Source organism: Acanthopagrus latus, chromosome 6 (assembly GCF_904848185.1).
Source record: "Acanthopagrus latus isolate v.2019 chromosome 6, fAcaLat1.1, whole genome shotgun sequence".
Lineage (NCBI taxonomy): Eukaryota > Metazoa > Chordata > Actinopteri > Spariformes > Sparidae > Acanthopagrus > Acanthopagrus latus.
In genome coordinates, this window is record NC_051044.1 from 18,617,537 (window position 1) to 18,629,564 (window position 12,028).

The following is a 12,028-nucleotide window of genomic DNA, read 5'->3' on the forward strand; positions in this document are numbered from 1 at the left end:
AGATGCTAGTGAGTACTAAGGCACATGCATTTAGACGATTGCATTATGTAAGAATAATTTGGTCCCACAATTTTAACTGGGACTGGTTAAAAGTAGTAGGTCAGATTCAGAGGATCACCTATTAATCATGGTGGTCTAGCATATGAGTAGTTCTGTATAAAGCTTTTAGAGTAGCATCTTAGATCTTGGACACATTGGCTTCATTGGTAACTAGTATCTGTGCATGAATTGCTAAAACATATTGGATGATTTGAGGGACCTCGATAGCAGGAATTTGATTTTCCTCAGCAGTAGAAGTTTGTTGCTTCTTAATTGTTTTGTTGTAGTTTAAGCGATGGACAGTGTCTCAGCGCATCATCTGCATCATCTGCATCATCTGCTGTGATTAGAGGCACAGAAGACTTCAGACATATGTCCTTTTGGCATAAGACCACTTTCAAACTTGATTTTATTAATGTCTAACATAGTAGCTTTTCTTGCTTGTGCATCTCATCTGTGTATATACAGATTATTTTTTGATCTGGGTTGTTAACATATTTACTACTTCTCCTGCTGTAGCCAAGATTAATTTTCTATTCATTTCATTTGAAATTTCTTTTCATGGTTTTCAGTGTTTGTTGTATTTGTAAATTGTGTAGGCTCATATAAAGGATACTTTGGTTATTAACAGTTAAATTCTATAGCTGTCTATACAGGCACTCAAAAATGAGAAGAACATGCCTGCAGTTGTAGTGGTGTGAATTGAAATGCGCTATCCCTTTAAACTCAAGGATTTTAATCATTGCAAATAAGAAATTGAAAGGTATTGTACAAAAATGCTCAACTTGTGCTTAATTGTGATTCATTGTTGTGTTGTCCAATAGCATCTGAGTTGTCCCTGGTGTTTGCAGATGAAAATGATCGACAGATGGGTGAAGATAAAGAATTACAGATGTTCAGGATTAGGGGGATAAAATATTCAGCCTTAGATAAATGTTTATGATTCCACTTGTACGGAATTTACTCTTTTTTTTTCTGTCTTCTGATCACTTCAGCTGTGTGTGTGTGTATTGTGTTGTAAGCTTCAGACCACATGGATCTGTCAAACCAAACTTATGGTGCCTTAACAATGTCTCATGTCAGTATAAAGGGTTTAAGAATATTGAGCGCATCAGTTTGTCACACTGAACATGGCTGGTTACTCTGTAGTCAAATACAACATTATCCGTTCATGACACCAGATGACACTAGACTTATTTTAATGTAAATCTCGGTTTAATATAGGTGCAGCTGCAGGGTGGGGCTGGTTTGAGTGGAGCTAAATGTATGTATGCATGCTTTTGTCCATTGTGTGTGTGATGGGTTGACTTTGTTAGCCTGTCAATGCAATTTCAGTCTTATATCAGAATTCTTGTGTAACGTTCACAATCAAACAAAGAACACACTGGTTTATTGAGTGAATATTTTATTGCTAAGCCCGATGTATGAGAATAAAGATTTATTTTTAAACAGCCGTGTTTCGCACTTTGTTTGTTTGCACAGGATGTTTTTCATGCACCTGAATGTGAATAAGTTACCTGAAAAGAAAACACCTCGAATGCTCAAAGTGTTGATTTAATCCTATCTAAACCTGTCATTTGTTTTTTTTTATTCGGCAGAACTGACTGAGTACAGTGACAGTCATGGTCAGTGTCGATTTCCTGTCACAGCATTAGAAGGGATTTGTTAGCGGATTTTACATGTCATCTGCCAAGTAACCATCCAGAAATAACCTTCAACATTATGTAACTGTGGCAGGCATATTTGGCCCAGAGTCTGTGGTGAGTGCGTTCAGGAGATTTAACTGATGTGTGACACTTACTACAACGGAAATATTTGTATAGACGTGGTGTAAAGGTGGCTTAATAATGTAGAAATCGCTGGATATTTTCCCGACGTCGATCCTGTTACGTAACACCGTGCCCAGTTCCAGCTCTCGCGGTGTTTTGCTAATGGAAGTGAGTGTCAACAAGGGCCAGGCAGCAGCAGCAACACAGCAGCACTGTCCGGAGCAGGGAGGGAGGAGTGAAGAGGCTGTTCAAACGTCGGGTGAGTTTAGTCATATTTCGGATCATCTAACGACAAATATGACATTCTGGGGAAATATATCCAGTCAGTGTTCATGAGGGATGTGGTGTTTCATGCGACGGTAGCTTGGTCCATGAGCACTGCTTTCTGTAGCATTAGCGTGCTAACGTTCGTGCTAGCTACCAACTTGGCGGAGTGTGAACTCACAAGGTAAGCTAAACGTAGCTTCGATTAGCAGTTAGCATTAGGTTAGCTAACTGTGTTGTGACTGGTGGCTAACGTTACACCAAAATTATCGCTTAACGAGGCGTATCCCCAGCGTCTGTTACCTGTTATTAGTGTTCATGATTTATGCCTCCACGTTTGTTGTAATGACACGGCTGTCAGGTTTCGAAAGCAAAATGTTTTGGTGTGGTCACCGAGAAGACTGTGCTAGCGTAAGGCCCATCTCTCATAAAGTCTGAGCTAGCCAAAGAAATTGGCATTTTGGGTTAACCTATCCTCTGTTCGTAACCTAAGCCACCTAGCTAGCTACATAGCCGAACGACCTCGGCAGTGGTAGCCAGCCAGCGCCATGACTTAACGACATCGTAAGGTAGGTTGCATGATAGCTTTCCTTGGCTCTGCTGCCTCATCGTCTCCGTTAGTGCCCGATTATCCTCCTCCCGAGTCCGAAGCAAATGCTCTAAACAGGCCGACAGTATTCTGGCCTGTTTACCTCCTGTCACTTGGATTTGTGTCCCCATGATTTTCTGTCTTCTCAGTGACAGGTGAGCACATGCAATTAATGGCGCTAAACAGACCTCTCTTCTCAACAGGTGCATTCATGTCATCTAGAGTCATTGTGTTAGTCAATACAGTAGCAATTGAAAACACAATCATACCGAACCAGTTGATGGGGACATTTAGATATTCTGTGGTCAAACAGTTGCTGTTTGTTAACAGTGGTATATAGATCACTAACAACATGCAGCAGATTTAAACCCTCACCAGTTTATTGCATCCATGTGCGTACTTTGATAAAGCCTATAACTAGTCGCTCTGTTTTTTTCTCTTTTACAGAACATTTGTCTGAGATGGGGGATGATCGTCCATTTGTATGCACTGCCCCCGGATGTGGGCAGGTACGATTTCACACAACATATTAATTCATATGCACATGACACTCTCTTTCACTCTTTGTTTTGTCACCTCTGATCATCCGGCTCAGAAATGTGAAAGAAAAATGTGCCTCCTCCTTCATATTATATGGGCACACAGCAATCTAGCGTTCAGGTTACCATACAGTTAAGATACTGTACAAGTACCAAATCAGTTAAAAGATGACACACATATGACTTCCTCTTTTGTGCCCTATGTCACCATGGACTGTCTGCACAGAATACACGGTGCTATAATTCAACTTACATCATCTGTAATTAAGTTATTTTGTTATGTTCTTTGTCATTTGTCAGCCGCACAGTAGGCACACTGATACTTCATTTTCTATACTTTGCTAAACTGTTACATTTTCTCATCTGCTGTGTTGTTGTTTTTTTTTTACAGAGATTCACAAATGAAGACCACCTGTCAGTCCACAAACACAAGCATGAAATGACATTAAAATTTGGTCCTGCCAGAACAGACTCTGTCATCATTGCAGGTACCTTTGACAATAGTATTCGTTAATTGAAGCTGTATTGAGGAATAATTGTGTGTTAATACTCGAAGACCTGCAGTGATATGTGATTGACTTCCTTTTCGAAATACATTTCTGTCCTCTGATCTTCTCAACTAAATAAAAATGTTTATATTGCAGACCAGACCCCGACACCTACACGTTTCCTGAAGAACTGTGAGGAGGTTGGGCTATTCAATGAGCTGGCCACCTCCTTTGAGCAGGAGTTTTGCAAAGCACACGAAGACGACCAGAGGACAAAACACCCGGTGAGAAAAAGGGTGAATGACCATCTTCAATGAATGACATACTGTTGGTTTTCTCCACTTAACAATTAAATCACTGCTTTATAATGTTATAAATTACCTAAAAAGGCTATATTCACCTCCTCTGCTCAAAGGCTGCACCTTTACAAACACCATCTGAAGTTAAAGTTGAAGATGAGGGACCTTTACAAGTCGATTCTTCCTCTCCTGGAAGTCCAGATTCCTCATCCAGCATGTCAGATGATAGCAGAAATTCAAGGGTGAGAGGCAAGGTACAATACATTGTCCCAAACTGTGCTTTTGTGTGGTCAGCAAGCTGGTTTGAGACTCCTGTCAATAACTGGTTACCTGTTCATGCAGAATAAACATGTTTTAAAAAGGGGAAATAAATTACATTGTTTGATTCATCAACAGGAGATTCCTACAAAGCCTGTGGTGAGCTCAGCCCCCACTCCAACCATTGTGCGTCCAGGTTCTCTTCCCCTGCACTTGAGTAATGATGCACTTCACCCAACTCTGCCCTCTCCAACTTCTGTCATCACGCAAGCTCCACCCTCCAACAGACAGCTCAGGTAAACTGCAGTATGCTCCCGTTGTTTGCAGCCCCATGTTCACTGGCCAGGGTTGGTATTAGAACAACATCATAAAACTGAAGTAGTCAAAAAGAAGTCGTCTGAGCAGCTAACAAGCAAGCAGCCAGTCAGCCATCAAGGTTGAGGCAGTTGTTTAATATTGGCTTTGATTAGGAAGTTAAGCTCTGGTTAAATATAAAGATCTCATGTTTACCTCTTGACCCCTGTATCCACAGCACAAGGCAGAGGCTGCTGTTTGACAGGCATAACTACAAAACTGTTTGACATAGGAGCTGCTCCTGCTTTAGCTCCTAATGCCTTACATCACCCTAAAATCTTACCTTTTGGGCTTACATGTTTTCTATTAGAGTTGCATACTGTTAGGCATTGCCTGTTGCGGTTGTGTTTGTTTCTTTACCACTACGAAGTTTTGACTAAATCCATCATCATAATTCACAATAATCCAGTCACTGGGTTAGGTTTGGGGTGTGAGAGGTGACCACAGAGAACAGACTGGGCTTTTAAGGGTGGGGCCTTAAGAGGAACAGTCACAACAGAGGATTCAGACAGTGGGTAAACACCGATGCTGCAGCAGTGGACAGTAGGAGTAAATAATTAAATTACTAAACACTAAAGAATGTAAATATTTTATAGTAGAAACCCAGTGTATGCACCTCAAAATGGGCATAATATGGGACCTTTTTAAAATGGTATCTGTGAGAAGGTGCTAGTTAAGGTGTATGATCAGCAGTATATTCTTAAAGTGTGTTTGAGATGTTAGTTATTTATCTCACGATCATCCTCTGCTTCCTGATCAAAAGTGTAGATGAGGGAGGTGTGGGCGGATGCCAACCGTCCTCTACCTGCCTGTCAGTTGAGCTGTATTTTGTCATTGGGCACAGAATGGACAATTCACAAGTATCTGATCTTTGTCACCAGCTCCCCAACGAGCGCGTATCCATTGGTAAGGCATCTCCCCAATGGGCAGACAGTCCCTCTTCTGCCCAGTCCTGTTCAGATGACCTCAGTTATATCTGTAAGTCATTTTAAAAACGTAAAAATTGTACTGTTTATATTATTTTTGTGTTATTTATTTACATTATCAATTTGTTTCTCTCTCTCTCTCTCTCTCTCTCTCTGGGTTTTGTTGCGATGTGGAGCTTGCGAGGCCAGTGAACTCAGTGCCTAACATCCCTGGGATTCCAGGACCTCCAGTTGGTGGGGCAAGCAGTGGGTCATCCTCCCCATCTGGATACAGTATGAATTCTGAGACGAGGATGGTGAGATAATGAGTCATTGTGGCGTAATTTTTTTAGGATGCTGGCTCTGAAAAGCAATGGGTTAATTTATATAAACTTTTTTTTTTCGCAGCCTTTGTTAAATAGCTTTTTAAAATTTAAATGTCTTCAGAATCCAAATTCCTTTATTTGTCCTGCAAATGGGAACATTTCTGTGTCACAGCAGCCCAAGGACAGTAATATTACAATAGACAATAATGATAATAAAAGTCTTGTGATGGTTTTTGCATCCCTAGTTTTAACAGCTCTCTTTATGAGCCTAACACAAAATGACCTACATGGAGGGTTGTCTGTGTCTTTGTAGCGGCTGAAAGCAGCTCTAACTCAACAGGGCTCAGGGGTACAGGATGGGGCTGGTGGGGGGGCAGGGTCCATCCCTGCCGTCCCCCAGCGGCAGGAACAGAGCCAGCAGCCCTCTCAAAACTCTGATGCACCATCACCTGCCCAACCCCAGGTAAAACGCATGCGATATAAAGGAGCTTACATGCAGATCTTAACAAGGATCTGATGCATTAATTCCTACAGTATCAGGAAACCTTTGACCTTCTCAAATCTGTCTTAAAGGTCAAACACTTGCCCCCTTAGCCTAAAAAAAAAAATCAGTATTCAGAATATATTGTGCATGTACAGTAGAAGGACTGACATGAATTCAAGCTGACCGCATCTGGTTTTCTGCATAAATTAAGAATAAGACCTCAAACAAAAAGTGTTTGATACTTCCAAGATTTTGTGTTGAGTGTCACTTTATTTTTCAGATAACTCTTTCCAATGGTGTTGGAAAACTGGCAGGTTAGCGCCAGAACACCTTGACATCAGGATGAGCAGAATTTACATTAAATTTGACCACTTTTGCAACAAAGAGTTTATTTTACCATAATGAAAGTTTTCGCAATTATTTATTATACTGTTAAGTGTAGTCTACCCCATCTTTGGATCTTGGGTTCAAGATTTAACAGTGCCAAGAAGCAAACGAGTTAATGGAGAACTTTTGTTAAAGGTCATAACCTTTTGGATATCCCTCTGCATAATGCTATTTCCAATCCAACTCAAATAAATAAAGAATTAAAGCAGTGCCCCTTTAAAAAGAGAAATGTTGATATGTCAGGGTCAAAAATAACTGTAGAAGAGCTCGCCTTTCAGCCACTATAGTGATCACATTTGTGTCAGTGTTACTCCTATTGGTCAAAAGCACTCATTTTATTCTTAAAAACTACATGTAGAGCTTATCCACAGCAAAATGCAGGGCGTGCTTTTTTTTACCGCTTCCACCCCCTCCCTTCATTCCCAAGGTGTCCCCTGCACAGCCAACAGGAGGCCGCCGGCGGCGAGCTACAGAGATGGACCCTGACGAAAGGAGGCAACGCTTCCTGGAGAGGAACCGTGCAGCCGCCTCGCGCTGCAGGCAGAAACGAAAGTTGTGGGTGAACTCTTTGGAGAAGAAGGCAGACGATCTCGCCAACATGAATGTCTCCCTGACGGTAAGTCTTCCATTTTCCTCTCACTCGAGGGTCTTGTCAGTAACTGAAACATGCTCACAGATTGGTCTCTCTGATTATATGACAAGACAGGGCATGCTGAGAATGATTTGTTTGTGTTTTGTGTTGCCATCAGAATGAAGTAAGCCTACTGAGGAATGAGGTGGCACAGCTGAAGCAGCTCCTCCTGGCCCACAAAGACTGCCCTGTCACTGTAATGCAGAAGAAGGCAGCTTTCCTAGGTAACCAATTAAGATCAAGAACTGACTGACGAGCTTCGTGCATCATATCACCTATTCTGTCAGGATCCATCTGTCATCTCCTCCATCTAATGCATTCTTTTTACACGCTCACCTCCCTAAGGGTGAATGTTTCTGTCTCTGTCTCTAGCTGCAGGAGGAGAGGACACCTCCAGGGATACATCCACTGAACCCATCGGCTCCCCAGCGGCAGTTATCCAGCACGGGCCGTCACCCCCCGCCTCAGCCTCCAGTCCAGGGGCCACCATCAATGGACTGAGCGTCCGCGCTGCAGAGGCGGTGGCTATGTCGGTCTTGGCCGGCATGGGATCAGGCCAGCCGGGAGGAATCGACATGGCAACGCAGTCACAGTCAGCCCCAAGATGATGTGCTGACGCAGGCAGTCAGTATAAACTTGAGTGGCATTTGGAGGCCAGACTGGTGCAAAGTGTTTGAAAAGAGGGACCCGCCCTCAACCCCAACCCCAGACTCAGATACTCTCCTCCACTCACAGCCAATGATAATCACACAAAGACATGGCACAGTGCCTCCGTCAGACCCTACAGTCCCTGTTCAGAGAAGCTTCGTCACGCTCTGTATGTAAATATGAATAACACGTTGGACACTCACTCTGCAGGGTTTGGGGCCATTTCTTGTTCAGTTGTAAAAGGTTTTAGATTGGGATGAAAATATGAATGAAATAATGTATCATTTATTTTCCTTTCACTTAAAAATGCAGCTTAAAGTCCAACTTTGTCCCACACACTGGCTGTGATGAGGTTGGTTGCTTTCCAGGCTGACAGTTTTACTTGTATTTTTCAATTGTAAGAAAAGATTTTTATGCCTGATACTGGTCGTTGACCTCATGTTTTGCTGATGTAGTGAAAGTGCGTACCGTGAGAGATTTGCTGGCGTATTGCAGTAAAAGTCAGCCTGGGAAATGTTTCTAATGCTCTTTATTTGTTTACTTTTCAACCTGTCCTTTAGTTCTTTCTATATGTTTCCCTTTTGAGTTAAATTTCTCAAATACACGTGACGGTTTAGTCAGCCGAGTGCATAACAAACCAAATTGTAGTTGTGTACACAGTTTACCCTGTGAGTGTGTGCCTGACTTTTTTACCACCCTTTTTAAGCCATTTGGAATGGATGTCATGCCATTAGTTGTGTATGTATCAAACCCTATTGACTGCATGGATTTCTCAAGACTGAAGAATACCACTGTTTGTGCTTCATCTTACTATCACTGCTGATTGATCTGCTTTTCTTCTGTTTTATATTATGAAATTATTGATGCAAAAACTGTCCTTGTTATGTAAGGATTCCATCCTCAGTCCTAATGTAACACACTTGAAATGGTTAGCTTTAGAAGGCCTTTAAATGATAATCAAACATAATAGATTTAAAATCATTTACCCTGGCATTTCATTTGAGGAAAGAGTAGTGCAATATATTTTTCTATTGAATATCAATGTTCTTGCATTTAGCTGATGTGTGTAGCCCAGCCGCTCAGAGGGGTTTGGTGTATTTCAGTGGAAAGCTAAAGTTATGAGGTGACCAGAGAAAATGTGAAGATGAGTGCTCTTGAATGAATGAGATTGGTGATTAGAACACATCTGTAGAGAAATACAGATGTCCTAGTCCTGGATGCTTTCCAACATTTGAAAAGCTGTCTTGTATCATGAAGTAGACTTAATACTTGTGCAAGGTGCTTCTTTTGAAATTTAAGTTTTGAAAAGCAGATTGTTTTATACCGCATTGTACTTCCAAGTCTGTCATGTTGTTTTCCCCCTTGTCACTGTGTGTGTGTGTGTGGGTTTCTTTTTATTTTTTACAACATGTCATTGTTTTTAAGATGTTCATTTTTCTCTATCGGCATGTTAGGCTTTGTTTTTTCCATTGCGTGATAGTGTGTCCCTTTTATTTTGTTAAGAGGATAGGTATGTCTCTTATTTGTTAAACAGAGATTGACCCACATGGAAAACAAAAAAAACGTCTCAAAAATCTCTGTATGGAGTGAGTTTGTCAAATACTCAGGCCTCAAGATGGGAAAAAATACTTGTGTATAGTCTCAACTAATGAATAAGTTGTCTCGGGCAAATAATAAAATAAATTAATGAAAAATAAAAGCTCATCAGCATGCTTTTGCTATCTTCACTGGACAACAAATCCTGATATTTCCAATAATCACTACCAACCAAGTGCAGACCAGCAAACAGATCATTATCTGCGCATTTCATGGCATATAATGATTAGTTAACTGTTAAATTTGCATTTTTGTATTTTTAAAATAATGTGTTTACACCTGAAGGCGAGGAAGGCTCAGATGTAGTGAGCAAAAAGATTTACTATTCTTTGGCTCACATGACGTGGTCCCACCCAAGTTCAGCCAAGGACACCAGCGTGCAGCAGTCTGAAGTCATGACATGAGTAGGGTGTGGTGCACTCTTTAAACTGCATACCAACTTTAGAGGAGCATGCTGCCACCTACTGTATCAGACGGCATCAATTCTGTGCCTGCTAAGCAGTTTGGCCTCATAAGGTCAATTTCTGGTGTATAATTTTAACCACTAAACATGTGGACTATGATGTAAATTCGTAATTTGTGGCTGATACAGTAAATTATTGGGACAGTATTTATCATGCACTTCTTCTAACCATGTTGGAGAAACGTACAATAATAAATCCATTCTACACAATTTTTTTTCCAAAATCACAGAGTATAGTTCATTTTGCAAAACACAGGAAAAATACAAACATAGACATCAAACGAACATGAAACTGATCATAAAACATTTTCTTCCAGGTTGTTCAAATGAAGCGGGAAAACATTTTATTTCCGGCCGCCATCTTTGTTTGGCTTGGCAGCAATAGCATGACCTGAGGAGTGTGTTGGAAGTCTTTCACTATGCTGAGTATTTTCTTTCCAAAGGGTTAAAAAAAATTATTTGAAGTTTATTGAAGTACCTCCAGAATGGAAGGGATAGGTGTTAAAGGACCTACAGGACATTTTCATGATCAGGACGTAATTTTTTTTTTAGAAAATCAGAGGCAGTGACTCAAGTGTAGCCCCGATAATTCGTGAGGAACACAAATATCAGTTTCTAGTTATGAATGTAGATTAACTACATTCACTCAACTACTTCACTTATTGGAAGTACAAATCTGACATTTACACAGTTCAAATTTAATTAACTGCACATTTCAGAGGGAAATGTTGTTCTTCCTTACTAGATGAGGTAGGGTATAGTAGCTACTTTAAGCTAGTTAGCCAACTAAACATCATGAATGACCTTCCAACAGTAAAATCTGTATTTGTCATAAAACAGAATAGTATGATATAATATTGTGAGAATATAACACTTCGATGAGCCATTCTGAGTACGTTCTTGCTGATAATTATGGAACTTTTACATGAATTCAATATTTTTGCTTGTGATGGCAGTATTGTAGACTGTGTATTTACTGTGTACTATTTCCTCCACCACTGCCAGGCTCGACCTGAGGGGAGGCCGGCAGGTGAGACGGATCTGGAGGAGCTGTTTCACCTCTCAGCTGTACAAAAAACAACACAACAGCAGAGGGAGCAGGGAGTCTGCCTTATCCCACCATCCTGTCACAGCAATTACCATCAGCCCTGGTCATGTGACTGACAGACTCCTCTGGCGAGTTGCTCCCATCTCCCACAGTCATGGCGGTGTCGGGGAGTCGCGAAGATGGAGTAAACAGCACCGCCGCCACATCTTGATTTCGTTTCTTAGCTTCATGCTGGACTGTACCCGCTGTCATCCGAGATTTCACAAACACCCCGCAGGCTGCTGTGCTCCCAACGATGGCCGACCGCGGCGTTGATCTGTCGGCTCTGCCTAAAGAGGTCAGGGACCAGCTGGCGGAGTTGGATCTGGAGCTATCCGAAGGTAAGCTTTCTATACTGCGGGTTTAATAGTTTGTGCCGCGGCGGTCATGAATGCAAACGCAAGTTTTAGTGTGCAGCGTGTTTATGTGGAATCAGCCCCAAATAGATCGTCCCGTGTCAGCTGGTAAGACTCGGAGCTGCTGCAGTGGATCCGGACACGACTACAACTAATGATAAAAACACACTGACCTCCTTTTCAAGCTGTCATTTCACCATCCAAGTATTGGCATTGTTGCTTTCATCGTACACAGATGCATGTATATTTGCATCTAGATTGCGACACAAATCTGTTTTTGTTGCCCATCTGGCATGTTTTGGTATTTTTTTCGTCGATTTTCTTGTTTTGAGCCACAATATCTGCCTGCATATATGTCATGGATTGTTCATCATCACAGCTATATAGGCATTTGTACTTCTGTGGGGGGAAATGGGTCAAGTTTGACATCCTGGAGGCCTCGTGTGCGTGTGTGTGTGTGTGTGTGTGTGTGTGTGTGTGTGTGTGTGTGTGTGTGTGTGTGTGTGTGTGTGTGTGCCTTGTACAGCCTAAGACAGCAGCGGACAC

At 41.6% G+C, this 12,028-nt stretch overlaps 2 protein-coding genes across 10 annotated transcripts in view; both read left to right on the plus strand.

The window, feature by feature from the left end:
* Window positions 1-1,770: 1,770 nt before the first annotated feature.
* On the plus strand, window positions 1,771-9,684 carry atf7b (activating transcription factor 7b). Of its 7 annotated transcripts, none has more exons than XM_037100261.1 (12): window positions 1,771-2,067; window positions 3,109-3,170; window positions 3,592-3,688; window positions 3,845-3,984; window positions 4,104-4,241; window positions 4,384-4,541; window positions 5,481-5,577; window positions 5,702-5,821; window positions 6,144-6,293; window positions 7,129-7,317; window positions 7,451-7,556; window positions 7,705-9,684. In XM_037100261.1, exons 1-12 carry the CDS (start codon window positions 1,971-1,973, stop codon window positions 7,938-7,940), a joined length of 1,590 nt encoding a protein of 529 aa, XP_036956156.1. In that variant the 5' UTR covers window positions 1,771-1,970; the 3' UTR covers window positions 7,941-9,684. The 7 variants fall into 7 exon arrangements, with proteins under 7 accessions (XP_036956156.1, XP_036956161.1, XP_036956160.1 ...); XM_037100266.1 differs by having other exon boundaries at window positions 7,678-7,848; XM_037100263.1 differs by having other exon boundaries at window positions 1,773-2,067; window positions 3,845-3,972.
* Window positions 9,685-10,407: 723 nt separating this feature from the next.
* Window positions 10,408-12,028, plus strand: part of dip2bb (disco-interacting protein 2 homolog Bb) — a 41,154-nt gene continuing 39,533 nt past the window's right edge. Inside the window, exons 1-2 of one of the 3 annotated variants that reach the window (XM_037101456.1) lie at window positions 10,416-10,931; window positions 11,045-11,467. In XM_037101456.1, the coding sequence (XP_036957351.1) occupies window positions 11,383-11,467 (85 nt within the window). In that variant the 5' untranslated portion in view covers window positions 10,416-10,931; window positions 11,045-11,382. Of the gene's footprint in view, window positions 11,468-12,028 lie in introns of all 3 variants that reach the window. The other 2 variants (XM_037101458.1, XM_037101457.1) reach the window with 2 other exon arrangements.

Coding starts and splice junctions, on each gene's coding strand:
- atf7b (XM_037100261.1), top strand. CDS start 1,971: ATGGAAGTGAGTGTCAACAAGGGCCAGGCAGCAGCAGCAACACAGCAG. Junction 2,068..3,108: donor AGAGGCTGTTCAAACGTCGG/GTGAGTTTAGTC, acceptor TCTCTTTTACAG/AACATTTGTCTGAGATGGGG. Junction 5,822..6,143: donor TGAATTCTGAGACGAGGATG/GTGAGATAATGA, acceptor GTGTCTTTGTAG/CGGCTGAAAGCAGCTCTAAC.